Consider the following 22,695-nt stretch of genomic DNA (forward strand, 5'->3'; position numbering starts at 1 on the left):
TCCAAATTCTGTTTAAATTTCTGTATCAAACGCCATTTTGAGAAATTACATGATTGAGAAAATCTAAGTGAGCTTTTTAAAAAAAATACATCTATTTCTGATACCTACAGAAGCCAAAGGGGAGCCCTCAAACTCCCTTGGGTGGACATTTTTTTTTTTTTTAGTAAATTATAACACGTACTATTGGAACCCCCTTTGCAATCCTAAATGCGTAATAAAGGAAACTGGAAAAGTAGACGGTAAGCTTCTACTGGGAACTAAAAACCTGCTTGATCTACGTAAAGACAAACGTAGGGAAAAATGTACATCCTGAAACAGTATAGACATTTGACCCCATTTTTTTGTAAGTTCACATGTTTACTAGAAAAGACTTGGGAGAACGGATATTAACCTAAATGTTTAAGGCTGGGAAGCGTCTGAAGACAGGAGCTCTGCTGCCTGGCTTCCAGGCAGCTGTGCAGACGCTCCGTGCTTCAGTTTCCTCATCTTTACAATGGGAATAGTAGCCCCTGAGTCATAGGGTTGTCGTGAAAATTAAACATATAAAAACATAAAACCCTTAAAAGCGCTTTTAAAAATGGTAGCTATACTATCATTGCTTACCTCTGGACTTTTATTGTATTGCGTACCCATACTTTCTAAATTACCTGCAATGAGCACTATTTCCTAAGAAAGTTTGTTATTTAAAACAAAAACACCCTGGCCGAATCACTCTACGAACATACGAAAAAGTGAAATCAGAGAATTGACACAATACAGAAAAGAAACAGCAACGCGAGCCGTCCGGGAAGCCGCGACCGCTCCAGGGGAGCGCGGGGCCCTCCCGGCCGCCGTCCTCTTCCGCTCCCAGAGGCCCCTGCGGCGGAAGTCGTCACTCGGAGGGACGCCGCGCGCCGCGCACCCCGCAGCAGGCTTGCCATGGCGATGGGCGGCAGCGGCGGCGGCCCGGAGCAGGAGGACTCGGTGCTGTTCCGGCGCGGCACGGGCCAGGTGAGGTCGCGGCCGGCGCTGCCTGCGTCCCTCCCTCCCGGCCCTGCGCTCCTTCCCCGGCCGCTGGCGGGCCCTGGCCGATCGACTGCCTGCGGGGCCGCGGCCCGCCGGTTTCCCCATGTGGGAGGCCCAGCCGCAAGCGTCTTCCCTTCCGCAGCTTGGGCGCCCTGTGGGCTTCGCGCCGAGGCCCTGCCGCAGCTTGGTCGTCCATTGGTTCGTCTATTCTGTCCGACTCGGAACTGAGCGGGGGAGGCCGGGGTGAAGCGGGGAAGCCAGTTAGGGGTTTGTGGAAATGATCCAGGCTTAGATCGAGCTGTTAGCAATGGAGAGCACAGTACGTGGATTCTAGATATGTTTGGAAATCAGACGCAACGGGTTTGGCACATGGGTTCGATAATGGAGGTGTGAGAGAGGCAAGTCAAGGATAACTCCAGGATTGTCCTGAGCAGCTGAAAAGATGGGAGTTGCTTTTTGCTGAGGTATACTGAGAGGGGAAGACTGCAGGTAGAGCAGGTTTGTAAGGGGGAAGATCAGAAGCTCAGTCTTGGGTGAAATCTGATCGGAGTGAGTTTGAGAGTGGGAGAGAAGTTCAAGGCAACATTTGTAAACAAATATTTCAGATTTCATTGTAAATAGAAGGTAGAGAAATTGGTCAGTAGATGGAGGGAAAAGTGAGATCCGGAGGATTCTTAATTGTGTTTTTTGTTTGTTTTTAAGATGAGAGAAATATGTTTCCGCGTGTTTTTAGGCTGATAGGAAAGATCTAAAGGATGGGAAAATTGGTGATGCAGGAGAGAGAATTGCTGAAGGAATGTTCTAGAGTAGGTGAGAGGGGATGGATTTGGCCTTTGTTAGAAACATTGATAGTTCATGTGGTGAAAGTTACATGAGTACAGGTCTGTGTGGATGGGCAGACGTGGTGGTGGGAGATGGAGAAAGTTCTCTTTTCTTTTGGTTGTTGCCGTTTCAGTAAAAGAAGGAAGGTCATCAGCTAGGCGTGAGGAGGAGCCAGGTGTTGGAGGTTTGAGGAGAGAAAAGGTAGGAGGTAGGCCCCTAGGCGAGTGGACAAATTTTGGAGTAGGGAAATATAGTTGAAATGTTGCTGGGCAACATTAAGGCCTACTTGAGGTTTGTAGTTATGAGTTTAAGGGAGACTAGACTGCATGACTGTTTTTGTCCAGCTAAGTTCAGTTCAGGTGTGTGAGGGCAGGCACAGAGTAAACCAATAGTTAAAATTCATGGGGTTATAGTTTTACCAAATAAGTATGAAGAAGTGAAGGGGAGGGGTATAAGGGAATTAGCTTAATGACTGACATGGAATTTAAGATGGCTAAGAAAGGAAGTGAGGGTGTTAGGAGCGAGAGACAGTTTAAAAATTGGGAGGCTCAATATTTTGCCAGTCCCAGTGAAATGGAATGATTGTCATCATCAGGCTACCAGAAGGAATAAGTTGCAGAGCCTAGAAGGTGGTGGTTGGAGAGTAAGATTCTTGAAAGAGAGTTTATGAAGAGGTTGTAGTTGTTGGTTATGATAAATAAACACCATAGAAGTGAATAGCTGGGATTGAGTGGCATACAGGATCATTGGTAAAGAGGAATTTAAAGACTTGCAAGGATAAGGTATTGGAAGGATCTACATGGGTTTTTTTGTTTGTTTGTCTTTGTTTTTGAGGAAGATTAGCCCTGAGCTAACATCTGCTGCCAATCCTCCTCTTTTTGCTGAGGAAGACTGGCCCTGGGGTAACATCCATGGCCATCTTGCTCCACTTTATATGTGGGATACCTGCCACAGCATGGCTTGCCAAGTGGTGCCATCTCCGCACCCGGGATCCGAACCGGTGAACCCTGGGCCGCTGAAGTGGAATGTGCGAACTTAACCGCTGCGCCACCGGGCCAGCCCCTACATGGGTTTTTTAATAACCAAGAACTATGACAGGAGTACTGTTGGAGAGAGTACTCGGATAGAAGTCTCAGGGAAGGAGGACGTGTGATCCAGAACAGCTGTAGATGATTGCAATAAAGAGGGATAGTAGACAGTGGAGTCTTGTGACAGCATTTTCAAAGCTGGGAGTTCTTAGGGAGAATAATCTGGAAGTGGAAGTGAGAAGCAAGGAAGATTCCTTCGTCACCTTTGGTACAGTAATTGGAGGGATATGGAGGAGAAAGCGTTTCATTTGAGATGGCTGCAAGGAGAGAGGCATTCTCAGGGAAAGCCAGATTTTAGTTAGAACAAGCAGATCAAGGAAATAGTCAGAGGAGAGGTTAGTGGTATTGGGAGGAGGTTGCCGATTACTCAAAAGAGCACAGTGGAAGTGTCAGGTGTTGAGAAGTGGTAGAGGTGGCAGAATATGAAGAATAACTTGAGAAACCTGGGCTACTGCTGGTGACTGAGAAGCAGATATAAAGACAGTCCTAATGGTCTGTTCCGTTGCTATTGCTATGTAACAAATCACCCAAAACTTAGTAGCTTGAAACAACAATAATCATTTTATTATTTCTCACAGTTTCTGTGGGTCAGGAATTTGTGAAGGCCTTGCCGGGCACTTCTTCAGATCTGCCGTGTGGTTGCATGCGCACGGTAGCTGGCGCTGCAGGAGCTGGGGACTGAGCAGCGAGGCCTGGCAGGCCACTTCTTCCCCTCACGTAGTCTCAGGGCTCCTCCACGTGGTCTGAGTGTGTGGGCTGGTGTGGATTTCCTCATACCCCTTTGTGGTCCTTCCCTCTCATCCTTCCCCATTTCCTGTCCCCAGACAACTGCTCATCCACTTTCTGTCACCATAGATTCGTCTGCATTTTCCAGAATTTTATAAACATGGAATCTTTTCTGTCTGGCTTCTTTTACACAGCATAGTTATCTTGAGTTTCATCCATTTTGTTGTGTATATCAGTTCATTTTTTTTTTTTTTTTTTGTCTGTGGTATCTCATTGCATAAAGTACAATTTTTTATCTGTTGACTTGTTCATGAGCATTTGGGTGGTTTTCAGTCTGGGGCTGTTACAAATGGAGCCCCCACGAGTGTCAGTGTAGAAGGCTTCGTAGGACGCACGCTTTGTTTTCTCTCGGGTAAATACCTGGGTCAAGGAGTAGATGCCAAACTCTTCCTCTAAGTGTGTGTTCCATTTTGCATTTGGACCAGCAGTGTATGAAAGTTCTGTTTGCTCCCCTCTTTGCTAACACTTAGCATGGTCTGTTAATTTTAGACATTCTAGTAGATGTGTGGTGGCATCTTGTGTAGTTTGTACTAGCATTTCCCAGTGATTGATGTTGATCATCATATCATGTGCTTACTTGCCATCCATATATCTTCTTTGGCAAAGTGTTTAAATCTTTTGCCCATTTTTAATTTAGGTTGTTTCCTTTTTCTTGAGATTTGAGAGTTCTTCATGTACGCTAGATACAAAACCTTTGTAAGATTATTATTTTGCAGATATTTTGTGGCTTGATTTTTTTCTTAATAGTGTCTTTTTAAGAACAGAAATTCTTAATTTTGCTGAAATCTAATTTCCCAGTTTTTTCTTTGACAGTTCTTTTGTTGTAAGCAATCTAAGGTCACAAAGATTTTTCTCTTAAGTTTTATAGTTTTAGGTTTTATGTTTAGGTCTATGATCCATTGTGAGTTAATTTTCGTATGTAGCTCAAGATATAGATCAAAATTCGTTTCTTTGCATAAGGATTTCCATTTGTTCCAGCACCATTTGTTGAAATTACTATACTTTCTCTACTAAATTACGTCTGTACCTTTATTTCAAATCAATCATGGGATGGGAGTATTTCTGACTCGATTCTGTTGCATTGATCTGCTTGTCTACCTTGATGCTAATACCACACTTTCTTGATTACTATTGCTTTAGAGTACATCTTGTAAGATAATGTAAATCCTCCAGCTTTGCTTTGCTTTTTCAAAATTGTTTTGGCTATTTAGATCCTTTGTATTTCCGTATGAATTTTAGAATCACCTTGTCAATTTAATATACTTTACTTTTCCCTTAGATCTGCAGTTAAGTATATTTGATGCTAACAGGTTTGTGTTTTTTTACCTGAGTTTTCCCTGGTCATATCTTGGTTTGGTGAAACTTACCTTCGGTAGAGTCCTCTGGAAGGGCTGGTGAGTATAGTATTCTTCCACGTTTTAAACTGAGTCTTACTGCTTGAAGGACAGGTGGAGTGTATAAAATCCTTGGCTCATACTTTCCCCCATGAATTTTTATGAGAAAGTCTAAATATGGTTTTCTTTGTTTTGTAAATGACTTGGTCTTTTTGCTTAGAGGCTCTGAGAATTTTTTCCTTTTTTTAGAGTTGTTTGTTAGTTTAGCTTTTATTCTTCAGGAATCCCATATATACATATGTTAAATATTTTTTGTCAGCCATCTGTTTGCCACTTCTCTTTATTTTATTTTTGTTCCTTTGGTTTTTACCTGTCTTTTCCTTGGCAGCCCTTAGATTTTAAGTCAAATATAGTCTTCCTTGGGTGCCTTGTAGTCAGTATTACTTTTCCTTCCATTTCTTTCTTGATTCTGTTTAACTCCTTTTTGTTTGTTTGTTTGAGGAAGATTAGCCCTGAGCTAACGTCTGCTGTTAATCCTCCTCTTTTTGCTGAGGAAGACTGGCCCTGAGCTAACATCCGTGCCCATCTTCCTCTACTTTATACATGGGTCACCTACCACAGCATGGCTTTTGCCAAGCGGTGCCGTGTCCACACCCGGGATCCAAACTGGTGAACCCCGGGCCGCCGAGAAGCGGAACGTGCAAACTTAACCGCTGCACCACTGGGCCGGCCCTATTTAACTCCTGATTCAAGTCTTTTCCCTTTTGTCCTGTTTTCTCATCTGACTTTTTAAGATTTTTGATTCAAGGTGGTTTTTTCTATGTTGTGGGTACTATTTTAAGAATATTTAATTTCAGTTGGGTGTTGTGTTTTCTTCTTTTTGTTATTGTTATTTGAGGAGACGTTTTATGAGCTAAAATATTTCTTCTTATAATAGCTTTGTGTAGACGTCTTTGTCTTCTGTTCATTTTGAAATGTCTTGTTTTCCTGGTCTGACTGTAACGGTTGAGATGTGAGGAGTTGGGTTGCTGTGTGTCTCATTTGGAAGAGTGCCCTCTGCTATTGAGATGGTGGAGTGTACTCTCCTTCATCATAGTACCTTTTGCAGTTGCAGAAGAATTGATGTATCTTCCAATTTTGTGATTTTTAAAATTTCTTCAGGACCCTGAACTTCTACTGTTTGCTTTTTTGCCCTTCACCAAATCTCCCCTTCCAAGTGACGGTATAATCTTGAACAAGGCACTTACCTCCTTGTGATTGCTTCCCTTATCTGCAATGTGACTTAGGATTCTTAAGTGCTTTTTTTTATAAAGCGAGATTGACAATTTTACCTTGGAACCTATTTCTCTGTATAATGGAGATTAATAAGAAAATGACCAAAATTGGTTTTACAACTAAATGAGTTACCAGCCTCATTTGTAAAGCTCATTGCTATAAAGCAAACTTCTTTGGAACTCATTGATTGACTAATATTGTACCAAATCCAGGATACTAATTGAAGGTGTTTTGTGACCTGTCTTCTCATCACCAGCATTACGTATCCAAACTTATCTCCAACTGCTATTGCATGAACCTCATTCTAGTTGGACTTGTTGCCTCACTAATACTCAGATACAGTGTGTTTTATTTTTATTTTATTTTATTTTATTTTATTATTTTTTTGGTAAGGAAGATTGGCCCTGAGCTGACATCTGTCGCCAATCTTCCTCTTTTTGCTTGAGGAAGATTGGCCCTGAGCTAACATCTGTGCCAGTCTTCCTCTATTTTGTATGTGGGATGCTGCCATAGCATGGCTTGATGTGTGTAGGTGTGGGGGTGTGCGCCCAGGATCTGAATCCACAAAGCCCGGGCTGTGGAAGCAGAGCATGCGAACTTAAGCACTGCATCACCGGGCCAGCCCTCCCCCCTATTTTTATTTTAAATTGTGGTAAGAAAAACACACACATAACGTAAAATGTATCATCTTAACCATTTTTAATTGTACAGTTTGCCAGTGTTAAGTATATTCACATTGCTGTGCAACAGATCTCGAGAACTTTTTCCTCTTGCATGACTGAAACTCTACCCATTAAACTGCTCCTCATCCCCATCCCCCCAGCTGCTGGGAACCACCATTCCGCCTTCTGTTTCTGTGAGCGCGACTGCTTTAGAGACCTCAAACAAGTGGAACCACATGTAGTCAGCGTGTGTATTTTTGCTTCCGTGCTGCTTTTGGCTCATGGTCTTCCTTGAAATGCTTTCTCTTTTGCTTTTTCGTCTCTGCCCATCAAAATCCTTTTAATTTTTTTTTCCTAGGCCTGTTTCCTCCATGATCATCCAGCATATCATTTCCTTTTTTTTCTTTTTTTATTGAGGTGTGATTGACATGTAACTTTATATTAATTTCAGGTGTACAACATAGTTTGATATTTGTGCATGTTGCAAAATGATCACCACAGTAAGTCTAGTTAACATACTTTGTTACAGAATTTCTTTTCTTATGATGAGAACTTTTAAGATTTACTCTCTTTGCAACTTTCAGATATGCAGTACAGTATTATTAACTGCAGTCACCATGTTAGACATTAAATTCCTGTGAGTTACTTATTCTATAACTGCAGCTTGGTACCTTTTGACTCCCTTCACCCATTTCACCACCACCACCAGCCTCTGCGTCTGACAACCACCAGTCTGCTCTCTGTATCTGTGGGCTTGTTTCTTTTTAGATTCCACATGTAAGTAAGATCGTATAGTATTTTGTCTTTCTCCTTCAAGGTCCAGCCATGTCATGAATGGCAAAATTTCTTTGCTTTTTATGTTTGAAGAATATTTCGTTGTATATATACATGCACCACATTTTCTTTATCCATTCATCCATTGGTGGACACTTAGGTTCTTGCCATATCTTGGCTATTGTAAATAGTGCTGCACTGAACGTGGGAGTGCATACATCTTTTTGAGTTAGCATTTTTATTTTCTTTGGATAAATACCCAGAAGTGGAATTGCTGGATCATATGGTAGTTCTATTTTTAAATCTTTCTAGAATCTCCATACTGTTTTCCATAGTTGCCGCACGCACCAGTTTACATTCCTAGCAACAGTGCACAAAGGGTTCCCTTTTTTCCATATTCTCGCCAGCACTTGTTATTTGTTTGTCTTTTTGATAATAGCCATTCTAACAAGTGTAAGGTGATGGCTCATTGTGGTTTTGATATGCATTTCCCTAATGATTAGTGATGTTGAGCATCTTGTCAGTTACCTGTTGGCTGTCTGTATGTCTTCTTTAGAAAAATATCTGTTCAGATCTTCTGCCCATTTTTAGCTGATTGGGTTTTTTTGCTGTTGAGTTCTGTGAGTTCTTTATATATTTTGGATATTAACCTCTTATCAGATACATGATTTGCAGATATTTGCTCCCATTCAATAGGTTGCTTTTTCATTTTGTTGATGGTTTCCTTTGCTGTGCAGAAGCTTTTTACTTTGATGTAGTCCTGCTTGTTTATTTTTGCTTGTGTTGCTTTTGCTTTTGGTGTCAAATCCAAACATCATCACCAAGACTGATGTCAAGGAGCTTACCCAGCCGCCTATGTTTTTTTCTAGGAGTTTTATAATTTCAGGACTTACCTTCAAGTCTTTAATCCATTTGGGGTTAATTTTTGTATATGGTGTAAAATAGTGGTCCAGTTTCATTCTTTTGCATGTGGCTGTCCACTTTTCCCAGCACCATTTATTGAAGAGATTGTCCTTGCCCATTCTGTATTCTTGGCTCCTTTGTTGTAAATTAATTGACCATATATGCATGGGTTTATTCTGTTCCATTATCTATGTGTCTGTTTTTATGCCAATACCATACTGTTTTGATTACCGTAGCTTTGTAATATAGCTTGAAATCAGGCATCGTGATGCCTCCAGCTTTGTTCTTTCTCAAAATTGCTTTGGCTATTTGGGGTCTTTTGTGGTTCCGTACAAATTTTGGGATTTTGATAGGGATTACAATTGACTGTAGATTGCTTTGGATAGTATGGACATTTTAACAGTATTAATTCTTCCAGTCCAGGGGCATAGAATATCTTTCCATTTATTTCTGTCTTCTTCAGTTACTTTCATTAATGTTGTATAGTGTTCAATGTACAGGTCTTTCACCTCCTTGGTTAAATTTATTCCCAGGTATTTTATTCTTTTTGATCCAGTTGTAAATGGATTGTTTTCTTAATTCCTCTTTCTGATTGTTCATTATTAGTGTATAAAAACGTAACAGATTTTTGTATATTGACTTTGTATGCTGCAACTTTACTGAATTCGTTTATTCTAACACTTTTTTGGTGGAGTCTTTAGGATTTCCTATGTGTAATATGTTATCTGAAAATAATGACAGTTTTACTTCTTCCTTTCCAAATTGGATGCGTTTTCTTTCTTTTTCTTGTCTAATTGTTCTTGCTAAGACTTCCAGTACTGTGTTAACTAAGAGTGATGAGAGTGGGCATTCTTGTCTTGTTTCTGATCTTAGAGGAAAAGTTTTCTTTTCACCATTGAGTATGTTAGCTGTGGGCTTGTCATATATGGCCTCTATTACATTGAGGTACATTCCCTTCATACCCACTTTCTTGAGAGTTTTTATCATAAATGCATGTTGAATTTTGTCCAGTGCTTTTTCTGGATCTTTTGAGATGATCCTATGATTTTCATCTTTCCATTTTGTTAATTTGGTGTGTCACATTGATTTGTAGATATGGATCCATCCTTGCATCCTTGGTATAGATCATACTTGGTCATAGTGAACGATCCTTTTAATGTATTGTTTTATTCGATTTGCTAATATTTTGTTGAGAATTTTTGCATCTATATTCATCAGAGACGTTGGCCTGTAATTTTCTTTTCTCGTGGCATCCTTGTTTGGTTTTGGTATCAGGGTAATGCTGGCTTCGTGGAATTCATTTAGAAATGTTCCCTACTCTTCTGTTTTTTGGAAGAGTTTGGGAAGGATTGGTATTAATTCTTCTTTGAATGTATTTGGTAGAATCATGAGTGAAGCCATCTAGTCCTGGGATTTTGTTTGTTGGGAGGTTTTTGATTACTGATTCAATCTCCTTACTAGTGATTGGTCTGTTCAGTTTTTCTGTTTCTTCATGATTCAGTCTTGGTAAGTTGTATGTTTCTAGGAATTTATCCGTTTCTTGTAGGTTGTCAAATTTGTTGGCATATAATTGTTCATAGTGGTCTCTTATGATCCTTTGTGTTTCTGTGGTATCAGTTGTAATGTCTCTGCTTTTATTTCTGGTTATATTTGAGTCCTCTCCTTTTCCTTGTGGAGTCCTTCTAAAGGTTTGTCAATTTTGCTTATCTTTTCAGAGAACCAGCTCTTAGATTCATTGATCTTTTTGATTGTCTTTTTAGTTTCTCTTTCATTTATTTTCACTCTGATCTTCGTTATGCTCTAATCTCATAACTTTGGATTTCATTTGTTCTTTTTCTGGTTCCTTGAGGTGTAAACTAGGTGGTTTATTTGAGGTTTTTCTTGTTTCTTGGTGTAGGCGTTTATCACTGTGAACCCCCCTCTTAGAACTTCTTTTGCTGAGTCGTGTAAGTTTTGGTGTGTTGTATTTCCATTTTCATTTGTCTCAAGATATTTTTTAATTTCTCTTTTAGTTTCTTCTTGACCTTTTGCTTCAGTAGCATGTTGTTTACTCTCCACATATTTGTGAATTCTCCAGTTTTCTGTTAATTGATTTCTGGTTTCATACATTGTGGTCAGAAAAGATGCTTGATATGATTTCGGTCCTCTTAAATTTATTAAGACTTGTTTTGTGGCCTAACATATTGTCTATCCTGGAGAATGTTCCCCATGCATTTGACAAGAATGTGTATTCTGTTGCTTTTGGATAGAATGTTCTGTATCTATCTGTTAAGTCCATCTAGTCTAACGTGGTGTTTGAGGCTGAAGATTCCTTACTGATTTTCTGTCTGGATGATCTATCCATTGATGAAAGTGGGGTATCAAAGTCCCCTAATGTTACCTTATTGTTGTTGACTATTTTCCCCTTTAGATCTATTTATATTTGCTTTATATATTTATGTCCTCCTATGTTGGGTGCATAAATATGTATATTTTATATTTATTAAATAATATCATTTATAAAACAAATGAATGTTATATCCTCTTGTTGGATTGACCCCTTTATCATTATGTAATGCCCTTGTTTGTCTCTTTTACAATGTTTGTTTTAAAGTCTATCTTGTCTGAAACAAGTATAGGTACCTCAGTTTTCTTTTGGTTTCCATTTGCGTGAATCATCTTTTCCCATCCGTTCACTTACAGCCTATGTGTGTCGTTACATCTGAAGTGAGTCTCTTGTAGGCAGCATATAGATGTCTTGTTTTTTTATCTACTCAACCACTCTATGTCTTTTTTTTGCGTGCTGAGGAAGATTAGCCCTGAGCTAACATCTGTGCAGTCTTCCCCTATTTTGTGTGTGGGTTGCCACCACAGCGTGGCTGATGAGTGGTGTGGGTCCATGCCTGGGATTTGAACCCATGAACCCAGTCCGCTGGAGTGGAACATGCTCAACTTAACCACTAGGCCATGGGGCCAGCCCTACATGCTCTGTCTTTTGATAAGAGAATTTAGTTTATTTACATTTAAAGTAATTATTGATAAGTATGTACTTATTGCCATTTTGTTAGTTGTTTTCTGGCTGTTTTGTGGTTCTTCTGTTCTTTTCTTGCTCTCTTCCTTTGTGGTTTGATGAAATTGGATGTCTTTAATGGTGTACTCAGATTCCCTTCTCTTTATCTTTTGTGTATTTACTGTAGGTTTTTGCCTTGTGGTTACCATGAGTCTTACAAATAATAACTTACAACCGTCTATTTTAAGTTGGTAACTTTAATTTGAATGCATTCTAAAGCTCTACATTTTTATCCCCCCCCCACCACATTTTATTTTTTTGATGCCACATTTCACTTGTTTTTACTTTGTGTAACCCTTAACTAATTATTGTAGCTATAATTGTCTTTACTGCTTTTGTCTTTTAATCTTCATACTAGCTTTATGTGATTAATCTTCCACCTTTACTGTATATTTACTTTTCCCTGTGAGATTTATACTTCCATTTGTTTTCTTTTCTTTTTTCTTTTTTTTTTTCTTGAGGAAGACTAGCCCTGAGCTAACTACTGCCAGTCCTCGTCTTTTTGCTGAGGAAGCCTGGCCCTGAGCTAACATCCGTGCCCATCTTCCTCTACTTTACATGTGGGACGCCTACCACAGCGTGGCGTGCCAAGTGGTGCCGTGTCTGCACCCAGGATCCGAACCAGCGAACCCTGGGCCGCTGAGAAGCGGAACGTGCGAAATTAACCACTGCACCACCGGGCCGGCTCCTCATTTGTTTTCTTATTCATAATTAGTACCCCTTTTTTCAGCTTAAAGAAGTCTCTTTAACATTTCTTGTAAGGCTGGTTTAAAGGTGATCAACTCCTTTAGCTTTTGCTTATGTGGAAAATGCTTTATCTGTCCTTCCATTCTGAATGACAACTTTGCCAGGTTGAGTATTCTTGGTTGGAAGGTTTTTTTCTTTCTTTTTTTTTTTTTTTTTAAAGATTTTATTTTTTCCTTTTTCTCCCCAAAGCCCCCCGGTACATAGTTGTGTATTCTTCGTTGTGGGTTCCTCTAGTTGTGGTATGTGGGACGCCGCCTCAGCGTGGTCTGATGAGCAGTGCCATGTCCGCGCCCAGGATTTGAACCGACGAAACACTGGGCCGCCTGCAGCGGAGCGCGCGAACTTAACCACTCGGCCACGGGGCCAGCCCAAAGGTTTTTTTCTTTCTTTCAACACTTTGACTATATTGTGCCACTCCCTCTGGCCTGCAGAGTTTCTGCTGAAAAATCTGTGTATAGTCCTATGAGAGTTCCCTTGTATGTAACAAGTTGTTTTTCTCTTGCTGTTTTTAAGATTCCCTCCTTGTCTTTAACTCTTGACATTTTAATTATAACATGACTTCATGTAGGTCTCTTTGGGTTCATCTTATTTGGAACTCTCTGGGCTTCCTGGATCTGAATGTCTGTTTCCTTTCCTGAGTTAGGAAAGTTTTCAGCCACTATTTCTTCAAATAAGTTTTCTGCCCCTTTTTCTCTCTCTTCTCCTTCTGAGACCCCTATATATAGGGAATATTGGTCCACTTGATGTTGACCTATAAGTCCTTTAAGCTCTCTTCACTTTTTTTTTCATTCTTTCTCTTTTTGCTGCTCTGATTGGGTGAATTCTCCTGCCCTGTCTTTGAGCTCCCTGACCCTTTCCTCTGCTTGATCTAGTCTGCAGTTGAAGCCCGCAGCATAGTGTATTTTTCAGCTTAGTTATTGTATTCGTCAGCTCTGTGACTTCTCTTTGGTTCTTATGTGTTCTATTTCTTTGTTGAAGTTCTCACTGTGTTCATCCCTTCTTTGAAGTTTGGTGAGTATCTTTGCAACTATTATTTTGAACTCTTTATCAGGTAAATCACTTATCCCTGTTACCATTAGTTTTTTCCTGAGGTTTTCTCTTGTTCTTTTGTTGGAACATATTCCTGTTTCCTCATTTTGCTTTGACTCTGTTGGTGCCTAGGCATTAGGTGAAACAACCTCCCCTCCCAGTCTTGAAGGAGTAGCCTCATGTAGGAGATGAACCTTACTGTTCAACCCTGCCCTAGCTGGTGGTTGTCTCTCAGACCTTTGTGATTGTTCAAGCAGCCTCTTTTATTTTTAGTGGCTCCCAGTGGTTGAGGGTGTTCCGAGACCTGTCAGTGTCCCAAGGGGGAGGATCTCAGTCAGCACCTCGATTCAGGCTGATGGGAAGCCAGACCCTCAGGCAGCAGCTTTTGAAATATTCAAACTATACAGTCCTGTGGGACTGCAAGTGTAAGCCCCACCTGCCACCAGAGCCAGGCAATCTGGAGGTGTCCCCTGGGTGACAGTTACAAAAATCAGGGCTCCACACAAGTGTATAAGCTCCTTTCTGGGAGATACCAGTGAGCTGGAGTGAGGCAGAGGGAGAGCGCAAAGATGGCATCTGCCAGCCTACATTCCTCAAGAACACGACTATAGGCTTCTAGATGTGTGCCACACTTGAATCCTGCTCCTGAGGCCCAAGCTCCAGGACAAGCAAAGAGGCCTCTTTCCCAGAAAGACTGGGAGTGTGTTTCAGTCTGCTTTCTGTGCAGTGCCCTGGGGGTGGTAGCCTGCCAAGAACTGTCTCGCCGATTGTGTCAGTCCCATGGGACCCAGGAATGCAAGCTCCCTGATCCCCAGAGACAGGTGATCAAAGGGTGTTCTCTGGGCGGAAGCCACAAAAACTGGGGCACCAGATGTGCCCAAAAGCGCCCTTCCAGGAGATCTGGTGCTCTGGATCACAGGAGAGGTGGAACACAAAGATAGCACCCGCCATCTAGAGCAAGGCAGAGAGCGTAAAGATGGTGTGTGCTAACGTCTGTCCCTGGAGCATGTCCCAGCAGGCCCCTAGGAGTGTGTTAAATTTTGCCTACCCCTCAGGCCAACACTTTAAGATTGCTGTGGGCCTCTTTCATATAAAGTCTGAACACCTCTCACTCACCTGCACTGGGTCCTGGGGATAGTGGGTCCAAGCATTTGAGCCCCTTGAGAGCCATTTCTCAGCTCACTGTTTCCTTGTGGGTCTCGTGGATGTGAGCCCCCTTGGTTTTCAAAGCTAGATGTTTTGGGGGCTTGTCTCTCAGTTGCAGGTCTTAAAAGTTGGGATACCCAATGTGGGGTTCAAATCCTTCACTCCTCAGGGAGAAGCTCCAGGATTTGAATTTCCTCCCCATTGTGGGTTACTGTGTCTCAGCTTCCCATACCCGCTTCTGTGTCATTTTCTTTTTTTCCTCGTTTGCCCAATGTGTATGGGTCGCTCAACCAGTTTTCAGGGTTTTTTCAGAGGAAATTGTTCCATATGCAGCTCTAGATGATGTGTTGGTGGGAGGAGGTGAGATCAGGATCTTCCTACATCACTCCCTTGAACCGGAGAAAATCCGTATCTTTCCTTTCACAGTCATGCACCACGTAACGATATTTCGGACAACGATGGACCATATACACAACAGTGGTCCCATAAGATTAGTACCATATAGCCTAGGTGTGTCGTAGGCTGTATCATCTAGGTTTCCGTAAGTATTAGTCTATGATGTTCACACGACAAAATCACCTGATAAAGCATTTCTTAGAACGTATCCCCATGATTAAGCAACACGTGACTATCTGTAATTAAAGTATTTATTGTTTATACTTCACATTTTAATGTCTGATCCTGTTTATTTTATATTTTTTCTTTTGTGTGACAGTGTGTCTTAAATTCCTGATTCGACCGTCTCTCTTGAGAGCGGCAGCACGATTTCGTATACCTCTCAGTGATAAGTGCTTAGTAGATAGTGGGTGCTCAAAAATATTTCTTTTTGAATTGAATAAAATGTAAGTAAAAATAAAAATAATTAAGTTGTTTTTAGGTCTTTTCCAAGTACTTAACATCACTCCAATTTGAAATGAAAATTAATTGATTAGTTACTATGAACAATCTGTATCCTTAAGCATTTTGAGAAGTCTTCTTTGAATAATCTAGTCACATTGTAAGGGCAAGAGGAAAAAGTATGCTTTGGACCATAGGGTCTGTTATCAGAATAGCATTACCATAGTCTGGATAAAGTCAAGCTGATGGCCAGATGTTTTCTGACTCTGCAAACTAACTGCTTTATCTGCTCTTGGAAAAGCGTGAAATGTGGGTTACCCTTGAACAGATTCACTCTGGTTGGTGGATAGGAATTAAATCGTGGAGCATTGACTTCATGCCACACCTCTTAGAACATTTACATAATGTCTAGCTTTGGGGGTAATGTCACATCGTCTCTACGTAGGCAGACTTTCTGTAGTTTCATTTGGGATTTAAAATACCCATTTTTAGTGTACTTTTGTTATGTCTGGTTTAAGATGCCTCTTGGAACTATCTAACATATGTTTTTGATGAAACTCATCCAAACATGGATTGTTTTTGTTCTTTACCCTTTCCAGAGTGATGATTCTGACATTTGGGATGATACAGCGTTGATAAAGGCTTATGATAAAGCTGTGGCCTCCTTTAAGGTATGAAACGTTTACTCTTTTTCCTTATTTCCTCATGTTGTTCATTTGGGAAAAAAGTAGTTGATAACGTACTTACAGTAAAGTGTTAAAGTACATATTGTTCAGTTCTAGTTTTGAAGGTTAAAAGATAGCATGGGTTTAGTGACGTAAGATGGTGTCTTCCTTTAGAAGTTGGTAGCCTGCGTATATGTCGTCCCTTTAGCAGAGGCAGTTTTAGGAGAATTTTAAACATTTATTGCTTCCAGTATGTTTACATTGTATCAAACTATAGAAGTCCTCTACATCAGATTAGTGGAAGGACAGTCTGAATTAGAACTTTTATTTATTGAAATATTTGTTGCCTTTTGTTGAAATAATAGTGATGATTATAAATAGCAATAGTGCAGTAATTAATGCTTGTAGAGTGTTTGCAAGGTTCTGCGCACTGTTCTGAGTGCTTTACATGTATTAAATTAATTTGGCCCTCCCCAAATCCTATGAGTTGGGTATTACATGTTCCTGATGGTAGGAATATATAGTGTAGTCTGTTTTTCTGGCCCAAACAAGACATCTGCACAGTTGTCAAGCATCGTCACTTTCCCTGCTGGCTGAGGTATTTAGTATTATTGAGCACCTGGTGTGGGCCGCCAGTACTCCAGGCACAGAGCACACACGTACAGGGCACCAAGCACAGAGTCCCCTTCCTTCCTGCAGTCACTCCTGTAGCGTGAGGTAAAAATCGACCTGTGTGTCATCCTTGAAGCTGAATTCTAAATTTGTCAATAGCATGCTCTCCAGTATACGCTTAGACTAGAGGTGCACTAAGACAGGGTTACCAGGAGAGTTCTCCAAAATGCAGATTGAAAGGGGACTTGATGTTGCTGATACTGCAGGGGGAAGTAGTCTGAGTAGAGGAAAGGAACTGATTTGGGAAAAAGGATAGTTTACCTTTATTTGTGTTGAGTTTGAGGTAAATGTGAAGATATGAAGTTAGTCATTGGAAATGTTGGCTTGAACCAAGGAGAAAAGTCAGAGCTGGGTAATAGTGCTAGAACTCCGTTGGCATAGAGGTGATAGTTGAAGTAACAGGAGTAGATGGTCATAAGCAGGTAAAGAAGGATGGTCAGTTCTTGTTGGGAATGCCCAGTTTAAGACTCAATCAGAGAAGTGCTAAGAGCATCAGGGCCCTACATTGCTGGCATCCAGAATGTTGTCCAAGAAGAAAGGTGGTCAACAGAGTCTAATGTTACAGGAAGGTTGAGAGTAAGGAGATGTGACTAAAAGGGGCTTCAGAGCTGATAATCAGATAGGTAATGCCTCGAGAGCAGTTTCCATAGCACGTGCGGTGGAGAACAGAGGCAGAGGTTGTCTGTCCGAGGTGGTAGGGCCTTGAGACCAGCCTGTAGCAACTGAGTTATAGTGTGATATTTTTTTGTGTATTGCTCTTAACATTCCTTTTCTTTTCCTATTTTCATAGCATGCTCTAAAGAACGGTGACATTTCTGAAGCTTCAGATAAACCAAAAGGCACACCTAAAAGAAAACCTGCTAAGAAGAATAAAAACCAAAAAAAGAATCCCACAACTCCCTTGAAGCAGGTTATTTTAAAACGCTGAGGTTTTCCTTCAAAGGTTTTCTTGTTACTGTCTTTATTAAGTGGTGTCAAATAGCTGTAACTTAAAGTGATTACTGCATGTAATCATAAAATTTCTAAAGCAGCTGTTCAACTTTCTGTCGTTCAGGAACATGCATGTCCATAAAGTCTGAGGAATAGGTGGGAATGCTAAATACCAATTCAGGACAGTGTGTGCTTTGAGCTGGGGTGGGGGTGGGGCGGAGACAGTGCTCTTTGTGGCAGGTACCTGAGGGCCTTAAACTGGATTGGCAGGGCTTTACTCCTTAAACTGAGACATGGGTTTCCTTTTTTTCCTTGAAAAGCCCCAAAACTGTTAATACCTGTGAACCACAAATTCTGGGTAGAGTCGTTTCTGCTATTTAAAACAGTAGAGCTGGAAGCTAAATATTCTGGTGTCCCATGGGTCGCTTTAGCCTCACGGTTACCGAGGGGGAGGAGTGCTCACATTTGCTCAGCACCATGCGCTGGGCCACGGTGCACCTTCCCGCCTTGCTGTTCTTTACAACAAACATGTGAGGGAGATTCTGTTAATCCACTTAACAGACGAGGAAAATAGGACTCAAAGAGATTAAGAAACTTGTCCACGATTATATAAATGGCAGAATTTATATGGCATGATTATGTAAATGGTGGAGTTCTATTTATATTGGAATTCAGATTTGTGTGTTTTTAGCCCCAGGCCTTTTTCACTGTATCGTTCTGCCTTCCAGGTCAGTTAACTGGAGACTAACCCCTCCTCCCACCCCACCTAAACAAGATGACAGTTTACCCTCTTTAAAAGAAATATGTGTATGCGTGTATCTTTGGTTTCTTTTTTAGTGGAAAGTTGGTGACAAATGTTGTGCCATTTGGTCAGAAGACGGCTGCATTTACCCAGCTACCATTGCTTCAGTTGATTTTAGAAGAGAAACCTGTGTTGTGGTTTACACTGGATACGGAAATAGAGAGGAGCAAAATCTGTCTGATCTTCTTTCCCCCACCTCTGAAGTAGCTAATAATACAGAACAGAGCGCTCCCGAGGTAAGGATACATACACAGAATTCTTGGAAGCAGAGACAGGATGAGAAACAAAACAGTCTAATTATCAGTTTGACCCACTGAGGCATTAAATTTTTCCTGATGACACCTTTATAACAAAAGTACATATATTTTTTCTTGTTAAAGAATGAAAGTGAAAGTCAAATTTCAACAGATGAAAGTGAGAATCCCTCCAGGTCTCCGGGAGAGAAGCCAAACAACATCAGGTCAAAGGCTGCTCCGTGGAGCTCTTTTCTCCCTCCGCCACCTCCCATGCCGACACCAGGACTAGGGCCAGGAAAGGTGAGCTTCTGCCCAGAAACAGTGTCCCAGGATACAGTTAATACTGCTACAGCGTTCAGCCCCGCCCTTAAGGGAGTCGTAGCTTTTCCTGTGAAACTTGGGTAGCTTGCTTTGGATGTTATGAAGGCACACTTGAGAATTCTTTGACAAGGAAATAAGATGGTAATGCAGAATAGTTTATAATGGAGGACTTTTCCAACTGCCTTTATGGAGTATTAGGTATTAAACTAATAACTTGTTAATAATTTAATAAAATAATAAAATAATGTGTTAGTAATTTAGTGAACTCAAGTTAGAGAGGGTAACGATGCTTTGTCATCAGCTGAGTGTTCTGCTCCAGTTCCCCGCACATGTAAGATGGGGAGTAAGTTCCCCATATCTTGTGTAAGGTATGTAAAAGTTGGAAGTGAGCACAGTATTTACATCTAATACAGTAAAATCCTAAGGAGCGACCAGATTATTTTGTAGAGTAAAATGTAAACTTTGTTTTCATTTATGGTTCGTTTGGGTTGTAAGTAACGTGTCAACTTAAATAAGAAAGATTTTTATTTTGGGTTATGTCATGGAACCCATGTAGGTGGGTCCCTGTCAGCTGTTTGAGTAAACCTCACTGGAGGTTGTGGTGATCAGGCAATAATAATTTTAATTTAAATATTATTATCTATATAAACATGTAGATTTTTTTATATGTGTAGAAAGGAAATGAGAAAAATCTAGATTTATGAGTCTTTTTTACTTTAGTACTTGGTACACGAAATTATATTTAATCTTTTTGATATGTATAGTATAGGTATTATTCTGGGCAATTATTTTGGTTCTTTTTGGTATTGAATCTTTTTTCCTCCTTTCATATTGAAATTGTTAAATTAATCTTTCTTTGAAACATTCTTTACAGCCAGGTCTAAAATTCAATGGCCCACCACCACCACCACCACCACTACCACCACACTTCCTATCATGCTGGCTGCCTCCATTTCCTTCTGGACCTCCAGTAAGTACAGAAGAATTCAGATTAAACTTTGCTTTCATATGTAGTTTGGGATTTAGCAGAACACAGGTGATTAGGAAATGTCATTTTAGACCATCCCTAGGGCCAGGTTGTAATGGGTAAAAATGTGAACTAAGCCTCAGGTTTTTCATATTTAATCCCTTCTGCGATGCAGACTCAGTCCTCCTATGCCCCAACTCTGAGCCCTCTATCTTGCCTGCTTCCTTCCTGGCAGGGGTTGTGTTTCATTCAATAGGGAGGTGGCTCCTGTTCAAGCGGATTGAATCACACCATACATGAAGATTAATGTTTTACCCTTCCACGTATTCTTGGATGTTAGCTTCTGATCATGTAGACTATCCTGGGATCTCAAGGTAGACTTTAGATAGCAACAGTAGGTGACTAGAGAGACACATCCTGGTAAACTGTGTGTTGGGATGGGGGCAACGCAGACATTCTGCCCAAGGCCGTTACTTGTAATGCTGTGTAGCTGTCTTTTGAGGAAACCATGAAAGTGTTTATGCTTGGTCTTTTACTCATAGCTTCATAATGGAACAGAACAATAGTTCTAGTCAAAGCAAAATATTTAAACATTTTGTGGACCTGTTGTCCTTTGATTCTTGTTCAATTTAATTTTGTTGGTCTTTTGTTGTTATTGATTGGCTTTCTCCACTTGTCAGACTTTTAAAGAAATTTTAAATAGGAGATGATATGAAATGTAGGGAAAGGTAACAACTAACATCCAGCATTCTCTACATAAAATGGATCTCCAGACTTCACATTTTTGTCTACTGACCTTCAAGTATATCTTTCTCCATTTCCAGATAATTCCACCCCCACCTCCCATATGTCCAGATTCTCTTGAGGATGCTGATGCTTTGGGAAGTATGCTGATCTCTTGGTACATGAGTGGCTATCATACTGGTTACTATATGGTAAGTGATCACTCAGCTTCTTTTCCCAACAGTCACTTTGTGGTTATGTGACTTTGTTTTGTTTGTGAGTAAAAAGCGGTTTGTTATGTTAGCTGGATTCTAAGGCTTCAAAACTACCTGAAAGTTTAAAAAATACAATATCTGACTAAGGCTTAAATTTCTGTCGTGTCCCTGCTAAGTGTAATTGTAGTGCATTTAAAAATCTTTGCTATTAGATTATTTTGATTATACATTTTCTAATTTAATGACACTCTAAATTATTTTTCAATCTCATTATTGTTCTGTTTTGATTTGAAATAAAATTGATTGCAGGAGATGGAAAAAGAAAGGATAATACCTTGAGGAAAAAAATGAAGAAGAAAAGAAATGAAGACAAAAAAAATTAGGTTCCTTTTGTGTGTAAAGAAAGGTCTGGGGTGATAAATGCCGAACTGGACTTTAGGGGCTGAGGCTTCAAACTTGTTTTTACATCAGTCTTTTGCAGACATGTTCTATTATAATTTGGCAGGAAAACTTGAAATTTTTAAAAAAGGAAACTTATACCATGCTAGAATTATGAGGTCATTTTGTAGGCACTTGAATTTTTAGTTAATTAATATATAGAAGAAAACAAACAGCTGACTCAAAGGTGTAGTTTTTAAATTTGTCGGTCTGTACATGCCCCATTAATATTCTTATTTAAAAGCTACTCTTCGCTCTTGTGCAGCCATGGTATGTTTATACTATATGGTGAGGTTCCCCTCTTAATCACCAAAAGATGATAGGTAACAAATGAACAGTTTGTAATTTGTTTTCAGACCACTCGTCTGACTAACTTCCTAAGCTTCCTTCTTTACTTCAGATTTCTCTGCGTTTTTTTAAATTATGAAATATTTTGGAAAATAATTTGTATAAATTACATACAAAGTATTGACATAATTTGTGTTTAGTTTTAAGTTTTCTAGACGGGGAAAGCTGGAGGGGATTCATCCATAGCTCTCTTACCCAGACGCACTGTGTTTTGACTGACTTTTAGGTTCACAGCACACACAGGTTCATGGTTCTGTTCGGTTGTCGTTAGTGTGAACTTTCTATTGAAATATGGATGCAGAAAAGTGCACGTACTACAAGTGAATTGCTTGATGAATTTTCACAAAGTGATCACCTAAGTGTGATCACAGATATCAAGAAAAAGAGGGGCCGGCCCCATGGCCAAGTGGTTAAGTTCACGTGCTCCAGTTCGGCGGCCCAGGGTTTCGCTGATTCGGATCCTGGGCACAGACATGGCACTGCTCATCAGGCCACGCTGAGGTGGCGTCCCACGTGCCACAACCAGAGGCACTCACAACCAGAATATACAACTATGTACTGGGGGGCTTTGGGGAGAAGAAGAAGGAAAAAAAAGAAGATTGGCAACAGTTGTTACCGCAGGTGCCAATCTTTAAAAAAGAAAAGAAAAAGAACATTATCACAACCCCAGAGCTGCCTTATGTCTCCTTCCAGTCATTGCCAGTCCTTTCCCAAGGGTAGCCATTTTCCTGACTTCTAACCTCATCGATTAGTTTTGCCCTTTTTTGAACTTTTGTGAATAGATTCATATGTACACTCTTTTGTGACTGGCGTTTTTGGCTCAAGACTTTGTGAGATTAATCTACATTGTTGTGTGTAGTTGTAGCTGTCTCTCATTTCATTGTGTGAATATACTATAATCTATTTGTTTTAACCATCGAT

The 22,695-nt window shown here is 40.4% G+C and overlaps 1 protein-coding gene across 4 annotated transcripts in view; it reads left to right on the forward strand.

Moving 5' to 3' along the window:
• Positions 1 to 863: 863 nt before the first annotated feature.
• Positions 864 to 22,695, forward strand: part of LOC106838049 (survival motor neuron protein) — a 28,716-nt gene continuing 6,884 nt past the window's right edge. For all 4 annotated transcript variants that reach the window (XM_070517982.1, XM_014851913.3, XM_044778056.2 and 1 more), the window contains exons 1-7: positions 864 to 990; positions 16,057 to 16,128; positions 17,585 to 17,704; positions 18,562 to 18,762; positions 18,907 to 19,062; positions 19,958 to 20,053; positions 20,875 to 20,985. In XM_070517982.1, coding sequence (XP_070374083.1) covers positions 919 to 990; positions 16,057 to 16,128; positions 17,585 to 17,704; positions 18,562 to 18,762; positions 18,907 to 19,062; positions 19,958 to 20,053; positions 20,875 to 20,985 — 828 coding nt within the window. In that variant the 5' untranslated portion in view covers positions 864 to 918. The remainder of the gene's footprint in view (positions 991 to 16,056; positions 16,129 to 17,584; positions 17,705 to 18,561; positions 18,763 to 18,906; positions 19,063 to 19,957; positions 20,054 to 20,874; positions 20,986 to 22,695) is intronic.

Source organism: Equus asinus, chromosome 9 (assembly GCF_041296235.1).
Source record: "Equus asinus isolate D_3611 breed Donkey chromosome 9, EquAss-T2T_v2, whole genome shotgun sequence".
NCBI classification, from domain to species: Eukaryota; Metazoa; Chordata; class Mammalia; order Perissodactyla; family Equidae; genus Equus; species Equus asinus.